General features: G+C 57.8%; 1 protein-coding gene across 4 annotated transcripts in view; it reads left to right on the top strand.

Annotated features, from left to right (window-relative positions):
* Atp9a (ATPase phospholipid transporting 9A (putative)) overlaps positions 1-21,400 on the top strand; it is a 123,078-nt gene that overhangs the window by 92,378 nt on the left and 9,300 nt on the right. For all 4 annotated transcript variants that reach the window (XM_063248146.1, XM_063248147.1, XM_063248149.1 and 1 more), the window contains exons 17-24: positions 852-935; positions 1,926-2,096; positions 4,667-4,765; positions 7,682-7,771; positions 7,878-8,022; positions 8,997-9,061; positions 11,286-11,441; positions 20,667-20,731. In XM_063248146.1, coding sequence (XP_063104216.1) covers positions 852-935; positions 1,926-2,096; positions 4,667-4,765; positions 7,682-7,771; positions 7,878-8,022; positions 8,997-9,061; positions 11,286-11,441; positions 20,667-20,731 — 875 coding nt within the window. The remainder of the gene's footprint in view (positions 1-851; positions 936-1,925; positions 2,097-4,666; positions 4,766-7,681; positions 7,772-7,877; positions 8,023-8,996; positions 9,062-11,285; positions 11,442-20,666; positions 20,732-21,400) is intronic.

The raw sequence follows: 21,400 nt of genomic DNA on the forward strand, positions 1-21,400 counted from the left end.
CCCATGTCCGAGGCCCCCTCCCTCCTTTGCTGTGTGGGCCCCTTTGTCATGGGGCAGCTCATGGCCTTGCAGCTGGCTTTGTCAGTGTCCAGGTGAAGGATCAAAATGTGCAAGCCAGATGTCACCGTCTGGGCAACCTGGGCTCAGCTGTGGCAGCCCCTTGGTCCTTAGGCATGACGCTTGGTAGGAGCAGGCTACACTCAAGGGACAGGTGGTTGTGCACGACCATGAATTCAGGAAGCGGCCATCACTGGAGGCCACCTATTCCAGTTTGTGACATGGTCAGTTGGCGTTGGCCAGCAGCAGGAGGGAGGCACACTTGAATTTGTTGGTGACATTATAGTCCAATTCGAGGGTTACAGATCAAACATCTGTGACCAGGCAGGTGACAGACAAATCACATGGGCCTGTGCATGTTCTGGCCAGGCTGCACTTGATTGTTCAATGTTTGGAATGTTCTTCCCTGGCCACCTGATTTTTTTGGGGGATCATACAGGAGGAGCCACTTGGCAGCCGTCGCAGATGATGGTTATCTGGAAAATGAGCCTGGTTTTACCAGATGTTCAGTTTCCCGCCTAGCCTGTGCTCCGTGCTTGTGAGTGCAGCCTCACCAAGTTGATCTCAATGGTGACGCACCCATGCCGGTGTGAGGAAGCTCGTGTCTGCAGCCCCCTGTGGACCTTGACTTGGGGAACTGTAGCTTCCAGGAAAGCTTCCTGGTCTGCTCTCTTCCCTGCGCCCTTGGGAGGAATACACGTGCTGTGCACCTCTGTGTCCAGTCCTGTACAACAGTCTGGGGCTCAGGGCAGTCCCCTCTGCACAGCTCCCCGTTGACCCCGTCTGCTTTGCAGTGTGGCAACATGGCCCGGGAGGGCCTGCGGGTGCTCGTGGTGGCCAAGAAGTCTCTTGCGGAGGAGCAGTACCAGGACTTCGAGGTGAGTGGCTCCTGATCTGGCGGTGTGCCTGCAGCCCCCCGCCTCCCTGTGCACCTCCTGCTGCCCCTTTTGTCCGTCCCTCACTGGCCATCTTGACCTCTGGCTGAGCACCTTGCTTCTCTGTGGTTTTGGGACCTTGGTCCCTGCTGTTCTGTGCCTGGCTCTCCCGCCCCATGCAGCTCCACGGTCCACTCCTGTGTTGCGTCTGAAGCTCAGCTTAGTGCTGCCCCTCTGGGAAGCCTTCTAAACCACCTTCCTAGGACAGCCTCACCCCGTCACTTTCTGTCTGTCACTGATTTAACTTGCTGCATCGCACGGGTTGCTAGACTCTTCAGTGCCCTTGTTTGTAATTTTTAAATATTCATCTTGGCCATCTTCTCTCAGGAATAAAACCTTTCTAAGGGCAAAGACTTTGTCACTGGTTTGTGCCTGTATCCTGGTGCCCGATTGGGAAAGATCTTGGCGTGCCGTAGCCTTCTGGATAATTGGGACTAAAACACCCATTGGGAGGCCTTGTTCATCTTTCAGCTTTAGGAAAAAAACACTGGCATTTGCCCCATCGCTTGTGCATTGCTCACTGCTGTGTCCCTGGTATCTGGCATCAGGCTCGTATCTTGGGGGAAGGCGGTCGCCTACCCTCAAAGCAGCTCCTTGTGGGTCTGTCTTTTTGTGTTTTATGTCTTTGTAAGCCTTTATTTAATAGGAGTTCTGTCCTGTAGACAAAGACTATCTGCATTTCAGTTAGAAGTGTCTACTTGAGGCACACGAGGGCATTTTCCCCAGGTTTTGCTAGCGTGGTAAGGGGAAAATAAGAGAACCACTGGCTGGGGTGGGTGGTGTGTCCACCTTCATCCCTGGACAGATGGGCTCAGGTGGAGGACGGAAGCCTATTGGACCCCCTCGAGGCCAGCCCTCCTGCTGGGGTGTGGTAGGATCCAGGCGGCCGGCTGGTTCCTCACTCTGAGTGGGATGTATCACCATGTGCCCCAGGCCCGCTACGTCCAGGCCAAGCTGAGTGTGCACGACCGCTCCCTCAAAGTTGCCACGGTGATTGAGAGCCTGGAGATGGAGATGGAGCTGCTGTGCCTGACGGGCGTGGAGGACCAGCTGCAGGCGGACGTGCGGCCCACGCTGGAGACGCTGCGCAACGCAGGCATCAAGGTAGCCGCAGTGCTCGGAGGGGCGGGGAGAGGAGGAGGGGGCTCTAGTGCCCCCTGAAGGAAGGACCCCGACGTCCTCTGCATCCTCACAGCCCTCATTCCAGGAGGCATCTCGGGGGCTGTTCCCTCTTTTGGGGGGTAGCCTCTCCAACCCTGTGGGGCTCCCCGTAGGCAGGTCCATGTACGTGTATCTCTGGTCACTGGGCCCAGCATACCCGGGCTGTGTGTGGGTGGTACAGTGAGTCCCTGAGCGACCGTCCAGCAGAGAGGCCCCGGGGCTAATTTACCATTTCCATTTCACACTTTCCCACCACAGACCCATTCTGTGGGGTCCGTAGAGGGCATCTGAGGCCTGGGCTGTGTCCCAAGGAGCCCCAGAAAAGCCAATCACAGGGCGTCCAGGAGCATGTGCTGCTCAGGCACTGTGGACCCTCGGGTCATTGTCACCAGGCCTGCTGACCTTGTAGAGTGCACTTGCACCAACTTGGGTGGCAGAGGACCGCTCGGTGCAGCTCGGTGCAGCTCGGTGCAGCCAGGACGCGTGAACACAAGCTGTGTGAGGCCGCTGCTGGCGCTGCCTCAGGCTCAGCGTTCTCATGTAGAAACACTGAAGTCGGCCTCCAAAGTGCAGACTACACTTCCCTGTTTTGCATTTGTTTGTTTGTTGTTTTTAACCATGCACGCTCGGCAAGCACTCGGGCACCGAGGCGACCCCTGTGCTGAACTCGGCTGACTGGCCGCACAGTGGCGGCCTTGATGTCACTTAGTGGTGGGGATGTCCCAGCTCCATTACTGCCTTGAGGGCTCAGTGCAGTACGTGCTATGTGTTTCTGGCTGAAACGTGGTTGTGTAGCTCATGACTCGCTGGAGAACCCACAGGGAGGCGGCTCTTGGAGACGAGTGTGTGTCACCACCTGTTTACACTATCCAGCACCTCTGGGCTGTGTCCTGGGACCTGTGTGTGGCACAGGACGCTGCCCTTTAAGCAAGGCTCTGCAGGGATTCTGGATTAGGGCAGAAGAAACCAGCAGCCAGGCCCCTGGGGAGCCTGCGCTCCTCCTCCTAAGCCCGAGCTCGCCTGGGCCTCTGGCTCCCAGGCCTGCTCTGCCTCAAGGCAGCAGCCAGCAGGGGCCCATTTGGGGAGCTCTGGTGTTGTGAGGTCCCCTTCTCTCCAGCTCGGGAGATTCCACTTCCCGTGCCCAGTGCTGTCCTAGGGTTTCCCCCTCCTTGGTGCTGTCCTGCCACAGGCAAGGAACTTGAGTGCTACAGGGTGGATGTCACTTCCTGTGTCTAGGTTCCCCGCAAGATGGAGTGGGGAGGAGCAGGTGACCTCACCAGGTGAGCTTGTGGCTCAGTCCAAGTTGCAGTTCTTGGCAGCCCAGAAGGTGCTAAACTTGGCATTTTCCACTCTGCCTTTTGACACCTGCAGAAGCTGTGGCCGAGTGTGACGGCTGCTCTGGGTTTTTGCCTGTGAAGTGACGACTGGGTCTGGCGCTGGGTCCTGGGCACATCTGGTGCCTGTCGCCCCAGGGAGGGGTGTCAGTTACAGGGTGCCCTTGGTAGTTCTGCTCCTGGCTTCCCAGAGTGGAAGCCTCTTAGCCTTTTCCTCAATGTTGTTTTTTTTTTAGTCAAACCCTGGAAGCTTTGTGGAAGGTGATTTTGGATTTGGGGGAAAGCAGTGCAGGCACTGGGCACACGGCAGGGTAGGGGCCCCGAGGTGAGAGGACCACCGGAAGGTGGGGTTCCACTGCTTTTCACACGTTTCTGTCAAAAGGCAAGTGGCAGGTGTCCTACCTCATGAAGGTCTCATGAAAGGGCAGCAGCACTGGGTGCCCAGCGAGTGGTGAACACTCTGGAAATGTCTGCTGTTTCCTTTCCCATGCCCTCCCTCTGCCCAGACCCCAAGACCCCTCCGTGCCGGCAGCACAGAGAACAAAGCAAAGGGTCAGTGCACTTCCCGAGCAGAGCAGGAAGCACCTTCCACCTGGGCTCTGCCGATCCGGATTCAGGTCCAGTTAGGACACTGGCCCGCTGTGTGGCTTCCAGTGTGTCAGCTGCCCTCCCCTGGCCCGCAGCAGGGACATGCAGAGTGACGGGACACAAGGGACGGAGGACCTCGCACCTTTGCTGGCAGCACTTTTTAGACCAGAGTTGACCCCAGGAGATTGTGGCCCAAGGGTCTGCCGATGTAGAGAATCTGAAGAGCCATGTCTTAGCGCTGCCCGCAGGACACAGAATGACCGCTCATCCAGTCAGTCTTTCTCCTCTTAGGTTGTTCGTTGCTTTATGGAAAGTTCTCAGAATGGGGTTGCAAGGCCTCGAGACTGAGCTTCTCTATGTCCTGAAGCTTGCGGTGGCTCTTTGTAAAGTGTCCCATCAGCTTTTGGTGCCACCAGCAGTGTTTGCTCGAGGTTGCAAAACCCTTTCCTCGGAACCTTCTCATGACACGTGGGGACACTGAGTCTCAAGGAGGTGAACAGGGGAGCGAGCTCGGCTCGGTGTTCTGGGTACTCAGCCGTGACAGGCCGGGCTCAGAACCCAGCACCTGCTGCCCTTCCTGCCACACTTCAGGTCTGGATGCTGACGGGGGACAAGCTGGAGACCGCCACCTGCACCGCCAAGAACGCACATCTGGTGACCAGAAACCAGGACATCCACGTGTTTCGGCTGGTAAAGCGTCTGTGTGTCAGGGCCACATGGGGGTGACGAGGGGGCCCTGAAGAGGGGAGCGGAAGCATGCTGGGTACCGAGATGGGGGGCCGCAGCCAGGTAGTTGGCAGGGGGGCCTGGTGCGGTGGAGGAGTCCTCTGGCAGGGACTCGGCAGCCCTTCATTGCAGCCCTTCATTGCAGCCCTGCACCCACACTGCGCTCTTACCCTTCTGGGGCACAGTCCCCTCTAAGATGCCAAGAAAAGGTAGTGCCCCTACAGAGAGGCAGACCAGCTCATAGCCTGCTTCCTGGGGTTCCCTTCCAAAGACCAGGGCCTCTGATAAGAAGGAAGTGCCGGCCCCCAGGCTGGCTGCCCTCTGTGGGGAAGCATTTGGGACCACTGAGGGGCATTTGAAGCAGCTGTCCCACTGGAGGGGCCGTGAGAAACCTGCTCTTCAGACAGTGCTCGACCTGACCGGTGCCTGTATCAGGGCTGCTTCCTCCTGCGAGTTCTGTGCCCGCAGGTGGTGCATTAGGTGGGGCGGATGTGTTAGCCTCACTTACCTGAAAGCAGAGCCTGAGGGGTTCTAGATGGTTCTTGGCAGGGTGGGCTGGGGGATATCTTTGCTTTTAGTCCATAGTACAGAGAAACTTCAAGAAATCCAAGAAGTTTTGGAATAATACTGTCGTATAGAAGCAGATACAGTTCCTTCTCCTCATTTGTGGATTTGTGAATTCTCCTAAAATGTATTTGTAATTCTGTCTTAGTTACTTTATGCTCATCACTGAGACAAAGTACCTGATGCCCAAGTTGGGAAAGGAAAGGTTTATTTCTTACAGTTTTTGGAGGTTTCAGTCCATCTCAGTTGGCTCCAAGGCAGGCAGGCATGGCTGGGCCGCCGTTCATGGCGGCTGTAAACAGCAAAGCGGAACCAGCAAAGAGCAAGACGCACCTTCTTCCTGCCATTACGTCACATCCTGGCTCCACCCCTTTGTGGGGGGAGCACTGACGCCATCAATCCAAGCACTAGACAATGAACCATCACAAATGCACAATGCAAACTCATGAGGCCTGGGGGCCACAGACATGAACCAAGACAGACCCCAAAACATAACACTTTCACAGTCGCTTGCAGCCGTGAGGTGTGATCAGAATACACAGTGAATGTTTAAAACTTTTTACTGCATTAGAAGACATCACCGTTCACTCTGCTCACACACATCCCCCTGCCCTCTCTCTACTTTCTGATGCAGTTCTGCAGTCCTCCTTTGTGTCTTTCTTATGAAGTGTGATACAGTGAGCATATTTATCTGCTTATCTGCTCAGTGGTATCCACGGAAAGGCGGGCTCCTAAAAACACTAAGTTTGTCTCCCTTGTCCTCATCTTCTGGATTTCCTCTGCTGAATTAGAATCAACTCAGGACATCAGGCGTCGTGATTGCAGCTGAAGACATTTGTGAACGAGGACTCCAGAACTGCTCTAGAAAGCACAGTGTTGGGAGGAGGGTATGGGGGGAAGGGGAGGGTTTCAGTAGGGTTCGTTACACTGTGTTTTACTGAAATAATTCTTAACGGTTCACCATATTTGCTGATTATACATAGAGTAGAAAAGACGTTTAGTGCCCCAGCGAGCACCTTCCAGGCTGAGGCTGAACACGGGCAAAGTGGCCTCAGACGGTAACAGTGGCCTTGCCACAGTTCACTTAAGTGTTGGACTTTCTGCATTTTTGTGCTTTTTGTCAGTAGTTTGCAGTTCAGAACGGTCCTCAGCACAGGGCTGTGGAGCACAGCCAGGGAGTGTCTGCTGGGAACCGGGGGTTCTGTGAGCCACCTTCAGGCCAGAGCCCCAGGGCCGCTGGCTGTGTGTTCACTGGTCTAGGATGCCAAGGTAGCCTTTGTCACTATGCAGAGATCTCAGGAAGCAGCTCTAATGAGGAGTAATTTCGGCTCACAGATTCAGAGGTTTCGCCCATGGTCACTCGGCTCTGTGACTTTGGTCTGTGAGGAGGCAGGAGCATCTTGATGGAAGGAGCCAGAGGCAGAGGTGGCCGCTCGCTCCTGGCAGCTGGGCAGGGAGGACAAGGGTTGGGAGTAAGGCACACCCTCCTGGGGTGGCCTTCCGGTGACCCACTTCTCCCAGACCCGCCTCCTGCTGACCACCTCCTGAGCTGTGACCTCCCCAGTGGTGTAACCCGCCAGTGAGACTTGTCCCCCTCGGTCCAGCCCCTTCCCCAAAGCCCCTCAGCAAGCAACAGATGAGCAGTGGGCACCATGAACCTTTTGGGGGACATTCTTGACCGCAAACAAGACATACGTGTTGGTGAAAATACTGTGAGCATAGGCTTGCAGGGTCCTGCCCCTCCGCTGTCCAGTGAGTTTGTAAAGCCCCGGGTTCTGTTGTTCACGGGTTACAGACTGTGGCTCCCGGGCCAGCCACCTCGCTGGTGAGTGACAGGGGTTTTCTTCTATCAGAACGCAGTCACACTGGCTCAGTCACATGTTGTCCAGAGCTGCTTCTGTGCCAGGCTACAGAGCCGAGTTGGCCACACGGTTTGCAGCCGATACCGCTGGCCTTCCGTGGCCAGATGCCTGGCTCTGCTTACCCGCTCTCCCCGTCCTCCTGTGCTGCTTTAGGCTCACACAGCTCGCTGTGCTTCAGTCTCCTGAAGCGGAAGATGGAGCTGTGATTGTGCGTCTCTAGGGTCACTGGGAGAATAAACGTGAGAAAGCCACGGAAGTGTCGGGGCAGGGCTGGCCCATCGGGGAAGCCCAGGCCGTGTTAGTCCCAGGGAATAGAGGGTGATGGTTGGTGTGTAGGCTCTCCAGGTCCCACAGGCCCTCCCGACTCTGTCCTCGGCTGGAGTGACTGTTGTCCTCCCTCTTCATTGTCCCATGCTCCAGAGAGCAAGGCCTGCACATCTCTGTTCCCTTCCAGGTGACCAACCGCGGCGAGGCCCACCTGGAGCTGAATGCCTTCCGGAGGAAACACGACTGTGCCCTGGTCATTTCTGGAGACTCGCTGGAGGTGGGTGCAGGGGCCCTGTGGGGAGCGGGCATCTTCCTGGGTGGGAGCCCCAGGGCTTGGAGGGGACCTCGGCCGACCCCCTCTGTGTGTCCACATGTCCCCCCAGGTGTGCCTCAAATACTACGAGTATGAGTTCATGGAGCTGGCCTGCCAGTGCCCAGCCGTGGTCTGCTGCCGCTGCGCCCCCACCCAGAAGGCCCAGATCGTGCGCCTGCTCCAGGAACGCACCGGAAAGCTCACCTGCGCAGTGGGTAAGCGCACCTGTGTGGTCTCAGCTCCCTGCACAGAAGGCAAACATACCTGTGCAATTTAGGCTCACCTGTGCAGTAATGGGCCGTGTTTGGGGCCCTCTATTGTTAACCTTGTCCTCCTCCTACACTGAATTTATTTTTTCATAAAAATAATCGGACCCTGTAGGTGTATTCAGATTCCCCAGGCCACTTTATTCTTTTTGTTGTTATTTGCGGTACTGGGGACTGTGCCAGGGGCATTCTGCTGCTGAGCTACCTGCCCAGCTGTCTCTTGTCCTGAGGCAGGGCTTTGCTAAGCTGCTCAAGCTGGCCTCCTACCTCAGTCACTGAGGAGATGGAAGTGATGGTTAGGAGCACGTGCCGCCTTGCGCAGCTGTTACTATTGTTTTTATATTTCCTTTTGAGAAATGGAGTAAACAGGTCCAGGGCTTCTTCTGCTCTGCTGGTATCACAGCACCCCACAGGGGTGGGGACCACGTTTTGCAGAATCAGATTGGGCTCAAACCCCTCTGCTGGCTTTTATGGGCTGGGTGCCCCGGGTGGCTTCCTTTGCCCACCCGCGCCTCTCTTTGCTCCTTGCTAGAGTGGGATGATGGCAGTGGCTTCCTCATGTGGTACTTCCAAGGCTGGAAAGGGGCCCATTGAAAAGGTGCCAGCCCCAGTGTACCATGCATGCTCAGGATGGGCAGTGCTAGTCACGGCTGCAGTGGTGATGGTGACCCAAGGGTGCTGGGCTGGCTGTGAACACCAGTGTGGTGTGGCCACTCTTGCTCAGTGCTGCAGCCCCATGAATCCCTGGTCCCTCTAGTGCTGATCTGTGGGGGGGGGTGCCAAAGGCACAGGTGGGTAGGTGGGTGGGTGAGTGGGTGGGACAGTGAGCGGCCGGCAGAGCACTCTGTTGCGAGCTGTGAGGGGCGGAGGCTCTCCTGCCTCACCCCTTTCTCATCTCTCTTCGTGGTCTGTGTGCCCTGCAGGTGACGGGGGGAACGACGTCAGCATGATCCAGGAGTCCGACTGCGGCGTGGGGGTGGAAGGGAAGGTGAGCTCGAGCTGCCCTGTGGCTTCCCCTCCCTGCAGAGACACAGCAGGGTGCTTAGGGAGTCTGGGGTGAGAGTGACAACGGGGAACCGCGTGTTCCCTGCACCCCAAGACCCACAGCACAGCGGTTCACAGATCCATGCCAACTTGGCTTGCCAGTACCCAGATTTAGGATAGAAAAATGGTTGCATGCTTAGGGTACAGAGACTGCACTGCAAGCCTTCCTGTGGTAGTCAGCCCGGTTCATTATCAGGGCGTCTGCTGCTGTCTTCGAGGTTAGGGAAGACTGTGGCAAGTTTAGCCTTCACTGAAAGGCCACAGCTGGTCCTGTGTCTGTCTGTCTGTCTGCCTATGTATCTGCCTGGTTATCTAGTTGGTGTAGTAGGGATTGAACCTGTAACATCGCTGTGTCTCCAGCCCTTTCTAAAACTTCATTTGCAGGCCAGGTCTTACTACGGTGCCTAGGCTGGCCTGGGACTTGGGTCCTCCCACCTCAGCCTCGCGGGTAGCGAGGGTTACAGGTGTGCCGCTGCGTCCAGCTGGCGGCTGTGATTCCGAGAGATCTGTGCGTTACAGCTTTTCTGTCTTTCCCCTTGTCACCTGAGGGCCTGTCCCTTACGATCCACTCCGCCCGCCTCATTTCTGATCTTAGAAGCAGGCGCAAGATATAAGCCTGCCTTTCCTTTTCTTTCTCCTTTCTCTGGCTTTCTGCTTCTCTAGTTCTCAGTGTGTGTGTGTGTTGCAGAGGCAGATGATTCTTGCATGAGACCCAAAGTCTGAAACCTGCACAGAGCCTTTAAGTATGCTCACATTTGATGGAATTGTTTACAGTTTCCTACATAGAACTAAACATTAGTATTGCACTCATATTCCCATTCCTTTGTATTTTAGAGTATAAAAGTACTATCAACAAAAATCACTTAAGAATGAAGTACAGCAGCATCAAACTGTTAACGTTGGATGTTCTCCCCCATCTTTTCCTGTGCATGGGTTATTGGTAGTGGGTGCCCATGTGTATCTATTACATGTAATGGATATGCATATCTTACACATACATAGATATTTGTGTATAATTTGAAATTGAAAATGCTACACATTTTGGCGTGCAGCTAACTTAAATCTGTTATGTCTTAGGTTTTTTCCCTGTTAGGGTGTGTATGACCATTTACGTCTCAACCTCTTTTTTGTTTTGAAAAACAATGACCATCTCCTATCTCCTTGCCCTTTAGTTTACCTTTTGCTAGCATTTGCCGCTTGCTCCTCTTTCTCTGGATCAGCTGCAGGTGAACTGCACTGGTGATCCTGTGTTCCCCCTCGCCCCTGCAGGGGTCACTTTACAACAGTTTCCCCTACGGCAACAGCTCTGATGCAGTGGCACCACTGTAGGGATGTTCAGAGTCACATTTCTCCAGGTTCCTCAGAATGTCTGTATAGCTTTAAAAAAAAAAAAATCCCAGAAACTAATCAAGGATCACAGATTTCACTTATTAGCATGATTGCTGGCCTCTTTAATCTTGTTTAATGTAAAACACTTCTCTGTCTTTGTGCTCTTGTGGGGTGGGGGTGTGTTTTTTCATGTCTGGGGCACTTCTGAAGCACTCAGGACAGTTAGTCACAGGGTGTCCCGTGGCACGTGCTGGCCCAGTTGATTTGATTTAGGCTGTGGTGTGTCACAGAGGGAAGCGTGTGTTGTCCCTGTCATCACAGCCCGAGGCTCTCATGTCCCTCTGCCCATGTTGCTGTTAATCAGATGGCTGGAAAATGAGGGATTCCGCTAACTGGTGGCCCCGTCAGTTGCTTCCCCTTCTGCAGAGTTGTGTGTCAGGAGTATTCCATTTAATATTGCCGGAGCATCGTGATTTTTCTCTGTTATGTTTACCTCTGCGGGGACCCGAATGTTATAAAACACAGATTTCTGCTATCGTGGATCAGTTGTTTGCTCCTGACACACATTAGAGGGGCTGAACCCTGAAGGCTTAATGCTAAATTCATTTGACCTCCAAATTACAACTATCTGTGACTCAGTGTGTTTTTATTTAAATAAATTCCTCTTTTTAAATCAAATTTAGAGTTGGACCACCAACTGCATATAGTTTGAGACCAAAGAATCTCTTTATTGAGTTTCTTCAAAGATCCTCTTACCGTGTTTTATTTTTCCAATTAAAAGAATGTGTTTGCATTGAACCTGTGCGCTTCTGACGGAGCCCAATTGCGTTGGATTCTAGGAAGGAAAACAGGCTTCACTGGCTGCAGACTTCTCTATCACCCAGTTTAAGCACCTCGGCCGGCTGCTTATGGTGCATGGCAGGAACAGCTACAAGCGCTCAGCTGCTCTCAGCCAGTTTGTGATCCACAGGAGCCTCTGCATCAGCACCATGCAGGTGGGTAGATAGCTGGCGCCTCAGCACGGATGTGTGTGATCCATGCTGCGCAGGGGGGCAGGCAGCTGGCTCCTCCACACAGGTGCACATCACCTACACTGTGCAGGTAGGTGGAGAGCTGGCCCTCCACACAGGTGCACGTCACCACACTGTTTAGGTAGGTGCACGGCTGGCCCTCCACACAGGTGCATGCCACCCACACTGTGCAGGTAGGTGGACAGCTGGCCCCTCCACACAGGTGCACGCCACCCACACTGTGCAGGTAGGTGGACAGCTGGCCCCTCCACACAGGTGCACGCCACCCACACTGTGCAGGTAGGTGGACAGCTGGCTCCTCCACACAGGTGCACGTCACCCACACTGTGCGGGTAGGTGGAGAGCTGGCCCTCCACACAGGTGCACGTCACCCACACTGTGCAGGTAGGTGGAGAGCTGGCCCTCCACACAGGTGCACGTCACCCACACTGTGCAGGTAGGTGGAGAGCTGGCCCCTCCACACAGGTGCACGTCACCCACACTGTGCAGGTAGGTGGACTGCTGGCCCCTCCACACAGGTGCACGTCACCCACACTGTGCAGGTAGGTGGAGAGCTGGCCCTCCACACAGGTGCACACCACCCACACTGTGCAGGTAGGTGGACTGCTGGCCCCTCTACACAGGTGCACGTCACCCACACTGTGCAGGTAGGTGCATGGCTGGCCCTCCACACAGGTGCACGCCACCCACACTGTGCAGGTAGGTGGGCAGCTGGCCCCTCCACACAGGTGCATGCCACCCACACTGTGCAGGTAGGTGGGCAGCTGGCTCTTCCACACAGGTGCACGCCACCCACACTGTGCAGGTAGGTGGGCAGCTGGCCCCTCCACACAGGTGCATGCCACCCACACTGTGCAGGTAGGTGGGCAGCTGGCTCTTCCACACAGGTGCACGCCACCCACACTGTGCAGGTAGGTGGAGAGCTGGCCCTCCACACAGGTGCACGTCACCCACACTGTGCAGGTAGGTGGAGAGCTGGCCCTCCACACAGGTGCACGTCACCCACACTGTGCAGGTAGGTGGGCAGCTGGCCCTCCACACAGGTGCACGCCACCCACACTGTGCAGGTAGGTGCACGGCTGGCCCCTCCACACAGGTGCACGTCACCCACACTGTGCAGGTAGGTGGAGAGCTGGCCCTCCACACAGGTGCACGCCACCCACACTGTGCAGGTAGGTGGAGAGCTGGCCCTCCACACAGGTGCACATCACCCACACTGTGCAGGTAGGTGGAGAGCTGGCCCTCCACACAGGTGCACGTCACCCACACTGTGCAGGTAGGTGGAGAGCTGGCCCTCCACACAGGTGCACGTCACCCACACTGTGCAGGTAGGTGGGCAGCTGGCCCTCCACACAGGTGCATGCCACCCACACTGTGCAGGTAGGTGCACGGCTGGCCCCTCCACACAGGTGCACGTCACCCACACTGTGCAGGTAGGTGGAGAGCTGGCCCTCCACACAGGTGCACGCCACCCACACTGTGCAGGTAGGTGGAGAGCTGGCCCTCCACACAGGTGCACGTCACCCACACTGTGCAGGTAGGTGGAGAGCTGGCCCTCCACACAGGTGCACGCCACCCACACTGTGCAGGTAGGTGGGCAGCTGGCCCCTCCACACAGGTGCATGCCACCCACACTGTGCAGGTAGGTGGGCAGCTGGCTCTTCCACACAGGTGCACGCCACCCACACTGTGCAGGTAGGTGGAGAGCTGGCCCTCCACACAGGTGCACGTCACCCACACTGTGCAGGTAGGTGGAGAGCTGGCCCTCCACACAGGTGCACGTCACCCACACTGTGCAGGTAGGTGGACAGCTGGCTCCTCCACACAGGTGCACGTCACCCACACTGTGCGGGTAGGTGGAGAGCTGGCCCTCCACACAGGTGCACGTCACCCACACTGTGCAGGTAGGTGGAGAGCTGGCCCTCCACACAGGTGCACGTCACCCACACTGTGCGGGTAGGTGGAGAGCTGGCCCTCCACACAGGTGCACGTCACCCACACTGTGCAGGTAGGTGGAGAGCTGGCCCTCCACACAGGTGCACGTCACCCACACTGTGCAGGTAGGTGGAGAGCTGGCCCCTCCACACAGGTGCACGTCACCCACACTGTGCAGGTAGGTGGACTGCTGGCCCCTCCACACAGGTGCACGTCACCCACACTGTGCAGGTAGGTGGAGAGCTGGCCCTCCACACAGGTGCACACCACCCACACTGTGCAGGTAGGTGGACTGCTGGCCCCTCTACACAGGTGCACGTCACCCACACTGTGCAGGTAGGTGCATGGCTGGCCCTCCACACAGGTGCACGCCACCCACACTGTGCAGGTAGGTGGGCAGCTGGCCCCTCCACACAGGTGCATGCCACCCACACTGTGCAGGTAGGTGGGCAGCTGGCTCTTCCACACAGGTGCACGCCACCCACACTGTGCAGGTAGGTGGGCAGCTGGCCCCTCCACACAGGTGCATGCCACCCACACTGTGCAGGTAGGTGGGCAGCTGGCTCTTCCACACAGGTGCACGCCACCCACACTGTGCAGGTAGGTGGAGAGCTGGCCCTCCACACAGGTGCACGTCACCCACACTGTGCAGGTAGGTGGAGAGCTGGCCCTCCACACAGGTGCACGTCACCCACACTGTGCAGGTAGGTGGGCAGCTGGCCCTCCACACAGGTGCACGCCACCCACACTGTGCAGGTAGGTGCACGGCTGGCCCCTCCACACAGGTGCACGTCACCCACACTGTGCAGGTAGGTGGAGAGCTGGCCCTCCACACAGGTGCACGCCACCCACACTGTGCAGGTAGGTGGAGAGCTGGCCCTCCACACAGGTGCACGTCACCCACACTGTGCAGGTAGGTGGAGAGCTGGCCCTCCACACAGGTGCACGTCACCCACACTGTGCAGGTAGGTGGAGAGCTGGCCCTCCACACAGGTGCACGTCACCCACACTGTGCAGGTAGGTGGGCAGCTGGCCCTCCACACAGGTGCACGCCACCCACACTGTGCAGGTAGGTGCACGGCTGGCCCCTCCACACAGGTGCACGTCACCCACACTGTGCAGGTAGGTGGAGAGCTGGCCCTCCACACAGGTGCACGCCACCCACACTGTGCAGGTAGGTGGAGAGCTGGCCCTCCACACAGGTGCACGTCACCCACACTGTGCAGGTAGGTGGAGAGCTGGCCCTCCACACAGGTGCACGCCACCCACACTGTGCAGGTAGGTGGGCAGCTGGCCCCTCCACACAGGTGCATGCCACCCACACTGTGCAGGTAGGTGGGCAGCTGGCTCTTCCACACAGGTGCACGCCACCCACACTGTGCAGGTAGGTGGAGAGCTGGCCCTCCACACAGGTGCACGTCACCCACACTGTGCAGGTAGGTGGAGAGCTGGCCCTCCACACAGGTGCACGTCACCCACACTGTGCAGGTAGGTGGGCAGCTGGCCCTCCACACAGGTGCACGCCACCCACACTGTTCAGGTAGGTGCACGGCTGGCCCTCCACACAGGTGCACGCCACCCACACTGTGCAGGTAGGTGGGCAGCTGGCTCTTCCACACAGGTGCATGCCACCCACACTGTGCAGGTAGGTGGAGAGCTGGCCCTCCACACAGGTGCACGTCACCCACACTGTGCAGGTAGGTGGGCAGCTGGCCCTCCACACAGGTGCACGTCACCCACACTGTGCAGGTAGGTGCATGGCTGGCCCTCCACACAGGTGCACGCCACCCACACTGTGCAGGTAGGTGGGCAGCTGGCCCCTCCACACAGGTGCATGCCACCCACACTGTGCAGGTAGGTGGGCAGCTGGCTCTTCCACACAGGTGCACGCCACCCACACTGTGCAGGTAGGTGGGCAGCTGGCCCCTCCACACAGGTGCATGCCACCCACAGTGTGCAGGTAGGTGGGCAGCTGGCTCTTCCACACAGGTGCACGCCACCCACACTGTGCAGGTAGGTGGAGAGCTGGCCCTCCACACAGGTGCACGTCACCCACACTGTGCAGGTAGGTGGAGAGCTGGCCCTCCACACAGGTGCACGTCACCCACACTGTGCAGGTAGGTGGGCAGCTGGCCCTCCACACAGGTGCACGCCACCCACACTGTGCAGGTAGGTGCACGGCTGGCCCCTCCACACAGGTGCACGTCACCCACACTGTGCAGGTAGGTGGAGAGCTGGCCCTCCACACAGGTGCACGCCACCCACACTGTGCAGGTAGGTGGAGAGCTGGCCCTCCACACAGGTGCACGTCACCCACACTGTGCAGGTAGGTGGAGAGCTGGCCCTCCACACAGGTGCACGTCACCCACACTGTGCAGGTAGGTGGAGAGCTGGCCCTCCACACAGGTGCACGTCACCCACACTGTGCAGGTAGGTGGGCAGCTGGCCCTCCACACAGGTGCACGCCACCCACACTGTGCAGGTAGGTGCACGGCTGGCCCCTCCACACAGGTGCACGTCACCCACACTGTGCAGGTAGGTGGAGAGCTGGCCCTCCACACAGGTGCACGCCACCCACACTGTGCAGGTAGGTGGAGAGCTGGCCCTCCACACAGGTGCACGTCACCCACACTGTGCAGGTAGGTGGAGAGCTGGCCCTCCACACAGGTGCACGCCACCCACACTGTGCAGGTAGGTGGGCAGCTGGCCCCTCCACACAGGTGCATGCCACCCACACTGTGCAGGTAGGTGGGCAGCTGGCTCTTCCACACAGGTGCACGCCACCCACACTGTGCAGGTAGGTGGAGAGCTGGCCCTCCACACAGGTGCACGTCACCCACACTGTGCAGGTAGGTGGAGAGCTGGCCCTCCACACAGGTGCACGTCACCCACACTGTGCAGGTAGGTGGGCAGCTGGCCCTCCACACAGGTGCACGCCACCCACACTGTTCAGGTAGGTGCACGGCTGGCCCTCCACACAGGTGCACGCCACCCACACTGTGCAGGTAGGTGGGCAGCTGGCTCTTCCACACAGGTGCATGCCACCCACACTGTGCAGGTAGGTGGAGAGCTGGCCCTCCACACAGGTGCACGTCACCCACACTGTGCAGGTAGGTGGGCAGCTGGCCCCTCCACACAGGTGCACGTCACCCACACTGTGCAGGTAGGTGGAGAGCTGGCCCCTCCACACAGGTGCACGTCACCCACACTGTGCAGGTAGGTGCACGGCTGGCCCCTCCACACAGGTGCACGTCACCCACACTGTGCAGGTAGGTGGAGAGCTGGCCCTCCACACAGGTGCACGTCACCCACACTGTGCAGGTAGGTGGGCAGCTGGCCCTCCACACAGGTGCACGCCACCCACACTGTGCAGGTAGGTGCACGGCTGGCCCTCCACACAGGTGCACGCCACCCACACTGTGCAGGTAGGTGGGCAGCTGGCCCTCCACACAGGTGCACGCCACCCACACTGTGCAGGTAGGTGCACGGCTGGCCCTCCACACAGGTGCACGTCACCCACACTGTGCAGGTAGGTGGGCAGCTGGCCCTCCACACAGGTGCACGCCACCCACACTGTGCAGGTAGGTGCACGGCTGGCCCTCCACACAGGTGCACGCCACCCACACTGTGCAGGTAGGTGGGCAGCTGGCTCTTCCACACAGGTGCATGCCACCCACACTGTGCAGGTAGGTGGAGAGCTGGCCCTCCACACAGGTGCACGTCACCTACACTGTGCAGGTAGGTGGGCAGCTGGCCCCTCCACACAGGTGCACGTCACCCACACTGTGCAGGTAGGTGGAGAGCTGGCCCCTCCACACAGGTGCACGTCACCCACACTGTGCAGGTAGGTGCACGGCTGGCCCCTCCACACAGGTGCACGTCACCCACACTGTGCAGGTAGGTGCACGGCTGGCCCCTCCACACAGGTGCACGTCACCCACACTGTGCAGGTAGGTGGAGAGCTGGCCCCTCCACACAGGTGCACGTCACCCACACTGTGCAGGTAGGTGCACGGCTGGCCCCTCCACACAGGTGCACGCCACCCACACTGTGCAGGTAGGTGCACGGCTGGCCCTCCACACAGGTGCACGCCACCCACACTGTGCAGGTAGGTGGGCAGCTGGCTCTTCCACACAGGTGCATGCCACCCACACTGTGCAGGTAGGTGGAGAGCTGGCCCTCCACACAGGTGCACGTCACCCACACTGTGCAGGTAGGTGGAGAGCTGGCCCTCCACACAGGTGCACGTCACCTACACTGTGCAGGTAGGTGGGCAGCTGGCCCCTCCACACAGGTGCTCGTCACCCACACTGTGCAGGTAGGTGGAGAGCTGGCCCCTCCACACAGGTGCACGTCACCCACACTGTGCAGGTAGGTGCACGGCTGGCCCCTCCACACAGGTGCACGTCACCCACACTGTGCAGGTAGGTGCACGGCTGGCCCCTCCACACAGGTGCACGTCACCCACACTGTGCAGGTAGGTGGAGAGCTGGCCCCTCCACACAGGTGCACGTCACCCACACTGTGCAGTTAGGTGCACGGCTGGCCCCTCCACACAGGTGCACGTCACCCACACTGTGCAGGTAGGTGCACGGCTGGCCCCTCCACACAGGTGCACGTCACCCACACTGTGCAGGTAGGTGGAGAGCTGGCCCCTCCACACAGGTGCACGCCACCCACACTGTGCAGGTAGGTGGGCAGCTGGCCCCTCCACACAGGTGCACGTCACCCACACTGTGCAGGTAGGTGGACGGCTGGCCCCTCCACACAGGTGCCTGTGACTACGTGCTCACCACGGAGCAGGCCTTTTTTCCACTCACAGTTCGCAGCAGAGCCCGGGGGAGCAGAGCTTGATTTTGAAGTTTGTCCCCATGAGGGGGCTAGCATTTTGCCCCTCTCGCCTGAGTTTCTGACAAAGGATTTTTTTTTTGGTACTGTAGCTCGAACTCATGACCTTGCTCTGTCCACTGAGCTGTGTCCCTGGCCCACAGAGGATTTTAGAGTGTGTATTTGCTCACTTTCTCCCTCACCAGCTCCTTCAAAATCTGTCATCAGATAGCTGAGAGTGTCATAGGAAAGGGGCCAAAGGAAAGGAAAGGGAACATTCTGGGTGTTGAAAAGCTGCTGGCTGTGTTCCTGCTGGGCTTTGCGGTGCAAACACTCCCCGTGTAATGGTGAGAACATAGCAGTGGAGGGTCCTGGAGCCACAGCTCCTTCTGACTGTTCCTTTAAGCACCTGTGAGGCTGTGAGCAAGTCCCCATCCCCCGGGCCTCAGTCTTTCTGCCTCTAAAGCAGGGGCAGTGGGATATCTTTGCCCTTGGAATTGGCCACTTTGAAGAACAGAATTTTCTGAGGCATTAGCGTGGGATGCACCCTTATCATTGTCAGTGAAACGAAATAGGATGAGGTGTGCATACAAGGTGAGGTTCTAATGTGTGGGAAGCATGCTTGATCACACATGAAAGGCAGTCTGCTTACAGAATGAGCCGGGTTCTACATGAGAATTCACCCTCCACTGGCCACACCGGGGCCTGTTTGGGTGACTTTATGTTTTAAATATCAATTGCTTTTTTGAGTGGATCTTGAAAATTATTTTTATCAAAAAGATCTTGAGCAGGGGCTGGGGATTTAGCTCAGCGGCATAAGCGCCTGCCTTGCAAGTGTGCGGTCGTGAGTTCAATCCCTGGTACCGATAAAAATGAAAAAGACCAAAAAAAAAACAGCTGCCCTGGTTCATGTGACCACATCTGTACTTTTAGTTTATATTAATTCATCGGTTGAGCTGGATACTGCTATGTTTTTCAACCCCTGGGAGATTAATGAGCTTGTGCCTGGGCACAAACCCAAAAGCCGGCATGGATGAGCTGACTGCTGTAATGCCCGGATGTTAGCATTAATTTTGATTCAGGAAAGAAAAAATGCCAGAATGAGGCACAGCTCCTGGTGCTGGAGACCGACTGTCCCCCCCGCTGTGCTGAGCGTCCCAGGACTGCACCCAGATGTTGGTCTCTGGTGGCGTTTTTACTTCCCCTGCAGTGTCCTTGTCAGGCAGAGGCTGTGGGACAGCGTTGCGAGGCGAGCAGAGGCTTGTGAGGTTCCCTTACAAAATGACACCAGTCTCTTAAGAGTTTTACAGACTGTCCTTGCGGGGAGAAGCCATCTGAGAGCATACCTTCCTGGTTCTGAGATTATGGGACTGTGACACCGAGGCCCCAGGGCCCCCGTGGCCAGGCCACTGGTGGCACTTGTTCTCAGCTCTGCCCAGGGAGCATGGGTTTCTCCACGCGCCATCTCGCTGCAGCCGTGGCGGGTGCTCAGCGACGCTCCGGGTGGACGCTCTCTGAGTGCCAGGAGGCTCAGCTTCGCTCTTGGAGACGACTGAAAGCCTCTTTTCTTTGGCTTTGTCCTCATGGAAACACGCCTGGACACTGCTGCCCTTCTGTTAGCCCGTAGCTGTCCCAAGAAAGAACTGTAGAGGACAGCAAGCCAGTGGCACCCTCCCACCTGGGCCTCACCGCCGGTAGCTGATCTCTAGGTCAGGAAGCGGAGGTTTCCATGACAGCTTGTAAATATCTTCACTGCTTTTGTCTGATTGCAAAAGCAGCCTGTCGTATGCTCTTTTTAAAAATTCCTCCAGATACTCAAATGCATGGTGTAAAAAGGGCAGCCCTGTCTGCCGCACCAGCCACTGGGGAGAGAGGCTGTGGCTTTTGTTGTGTCAGCTTTGGTGCACTTGGTGGCCCTGTGCTGTTGCCTCGTGGAGGTGTTGGGACCTGGGAGCCATCGGGAGCGTGAGCCCCGGAGGCCGGGCTGGGCTGGGCTGGGCTGGGCTGGAGTCTGGCGGGCTGCTCATGCCCTGCTCTGTACAGTGGGCAGCTTTGGGCTCAACCTCACAGCTGCCCCGGACACTCGCCAAGACCCCGTGCAAAGCCTCCCTGCCTCCAGCCCTGGGAATTCACTGCCACACGGGCTGAGCACGGTCTGGGGCTGGGTTACCCCAGACTCACTTCTGGATTTGTCAGGTGTGAGCTGTGTGGTACGGGGCCAGCCAGGTACGCTAGGCCTCACCGTCCTCCCGTGTGTGATAGGGGTGACTACGGTCCCTCTGACTGAGGCTGGTCCAGGGAACCCCACGAGCTCCTGTACCTCGAGTGCTTACAGCCACGTGGAGAGGCACCGGCACCGCTTCCGGTCTGCACACGTCGTCGGGGCTCTGGCGGGACTCGGGGTGACATCCTCCTCTCTCCCCGCAGGCTGTCTTCTCTTCCGTGTTCTACTTTGCCTCTGTCCCTCTCTACCAAGGATTCCTCATCATTGGGTAAGGAAATCCAGCGAGGCGCTGATATTCAGTGACCCTTCCCTAACGTGCCACAGAGAGAGGAGACGTGTGGCGAAGCTTTAGTTCCCTGGCCCCGTGGCCCCGGGAGGAAGTGAGGCCCTGAACCTCTTTGACACCAGGTTGGGAAGCCGAGTTAAGCTCCCCCCCACCAGGTTGCAGAGGCAGAGCCCGGTGCGTTCTGCCCACAGTGTTGCAGAGTGCCCTCTGACCTTCTCAGAGGAGGTGCCCACGTGTGGTTCCCTAGGCGGGTGGGGTCCAGTTACTGGTGCCCTGGATATGCGCAAGGCCACTTCCACTTCTGCAGAACCAGAAACAGCCCAGCCCCTCTCAGGAGTCACAGAGCCCTCTTCCCTGGTTACATCTTGCTAGTCAGATCAACCTGAGAGTATGCCCTGGACTCTACCTGCTTCTAATTGAAAAAGTGCAGTGCCTTGGTCAGGTCTGGCAGGGTAAAAGGACATCACAGAAAACAGGAAATCCATGTGACCTTTTATCATCCATCCCATCTGCCGTGTCCCCTCAGTCTGAGCCACACTGGTCTTGCTGACAGCTGTACCCCTGCCTCAGGACCTTTGCACAGCCTGTTCTTGCTGCATTGGCATGCTCTTTCTCCCACTACTTTCCTGGCTGCTTCTGCTCGGATGTTTG

Source organism: Cavia porcellus, unplaced genomic scaffold (assembly GCF_034190915.1).
Source record: "Cavia porcellus strain 051 isolate PalLab524CR breed Dunkin Hartley unplaced genomic scaffold, mCavPor4.1 scaffold_5, whole genome shotgun sequence".
In the NCBI taxonomy this organism is placed as follows: domain Eukaryota; kingdom Metazoa; phylum Chordata; class Mammalia; order Rodentia; family Caviidae; genus Cavia; species Cavia porcellus.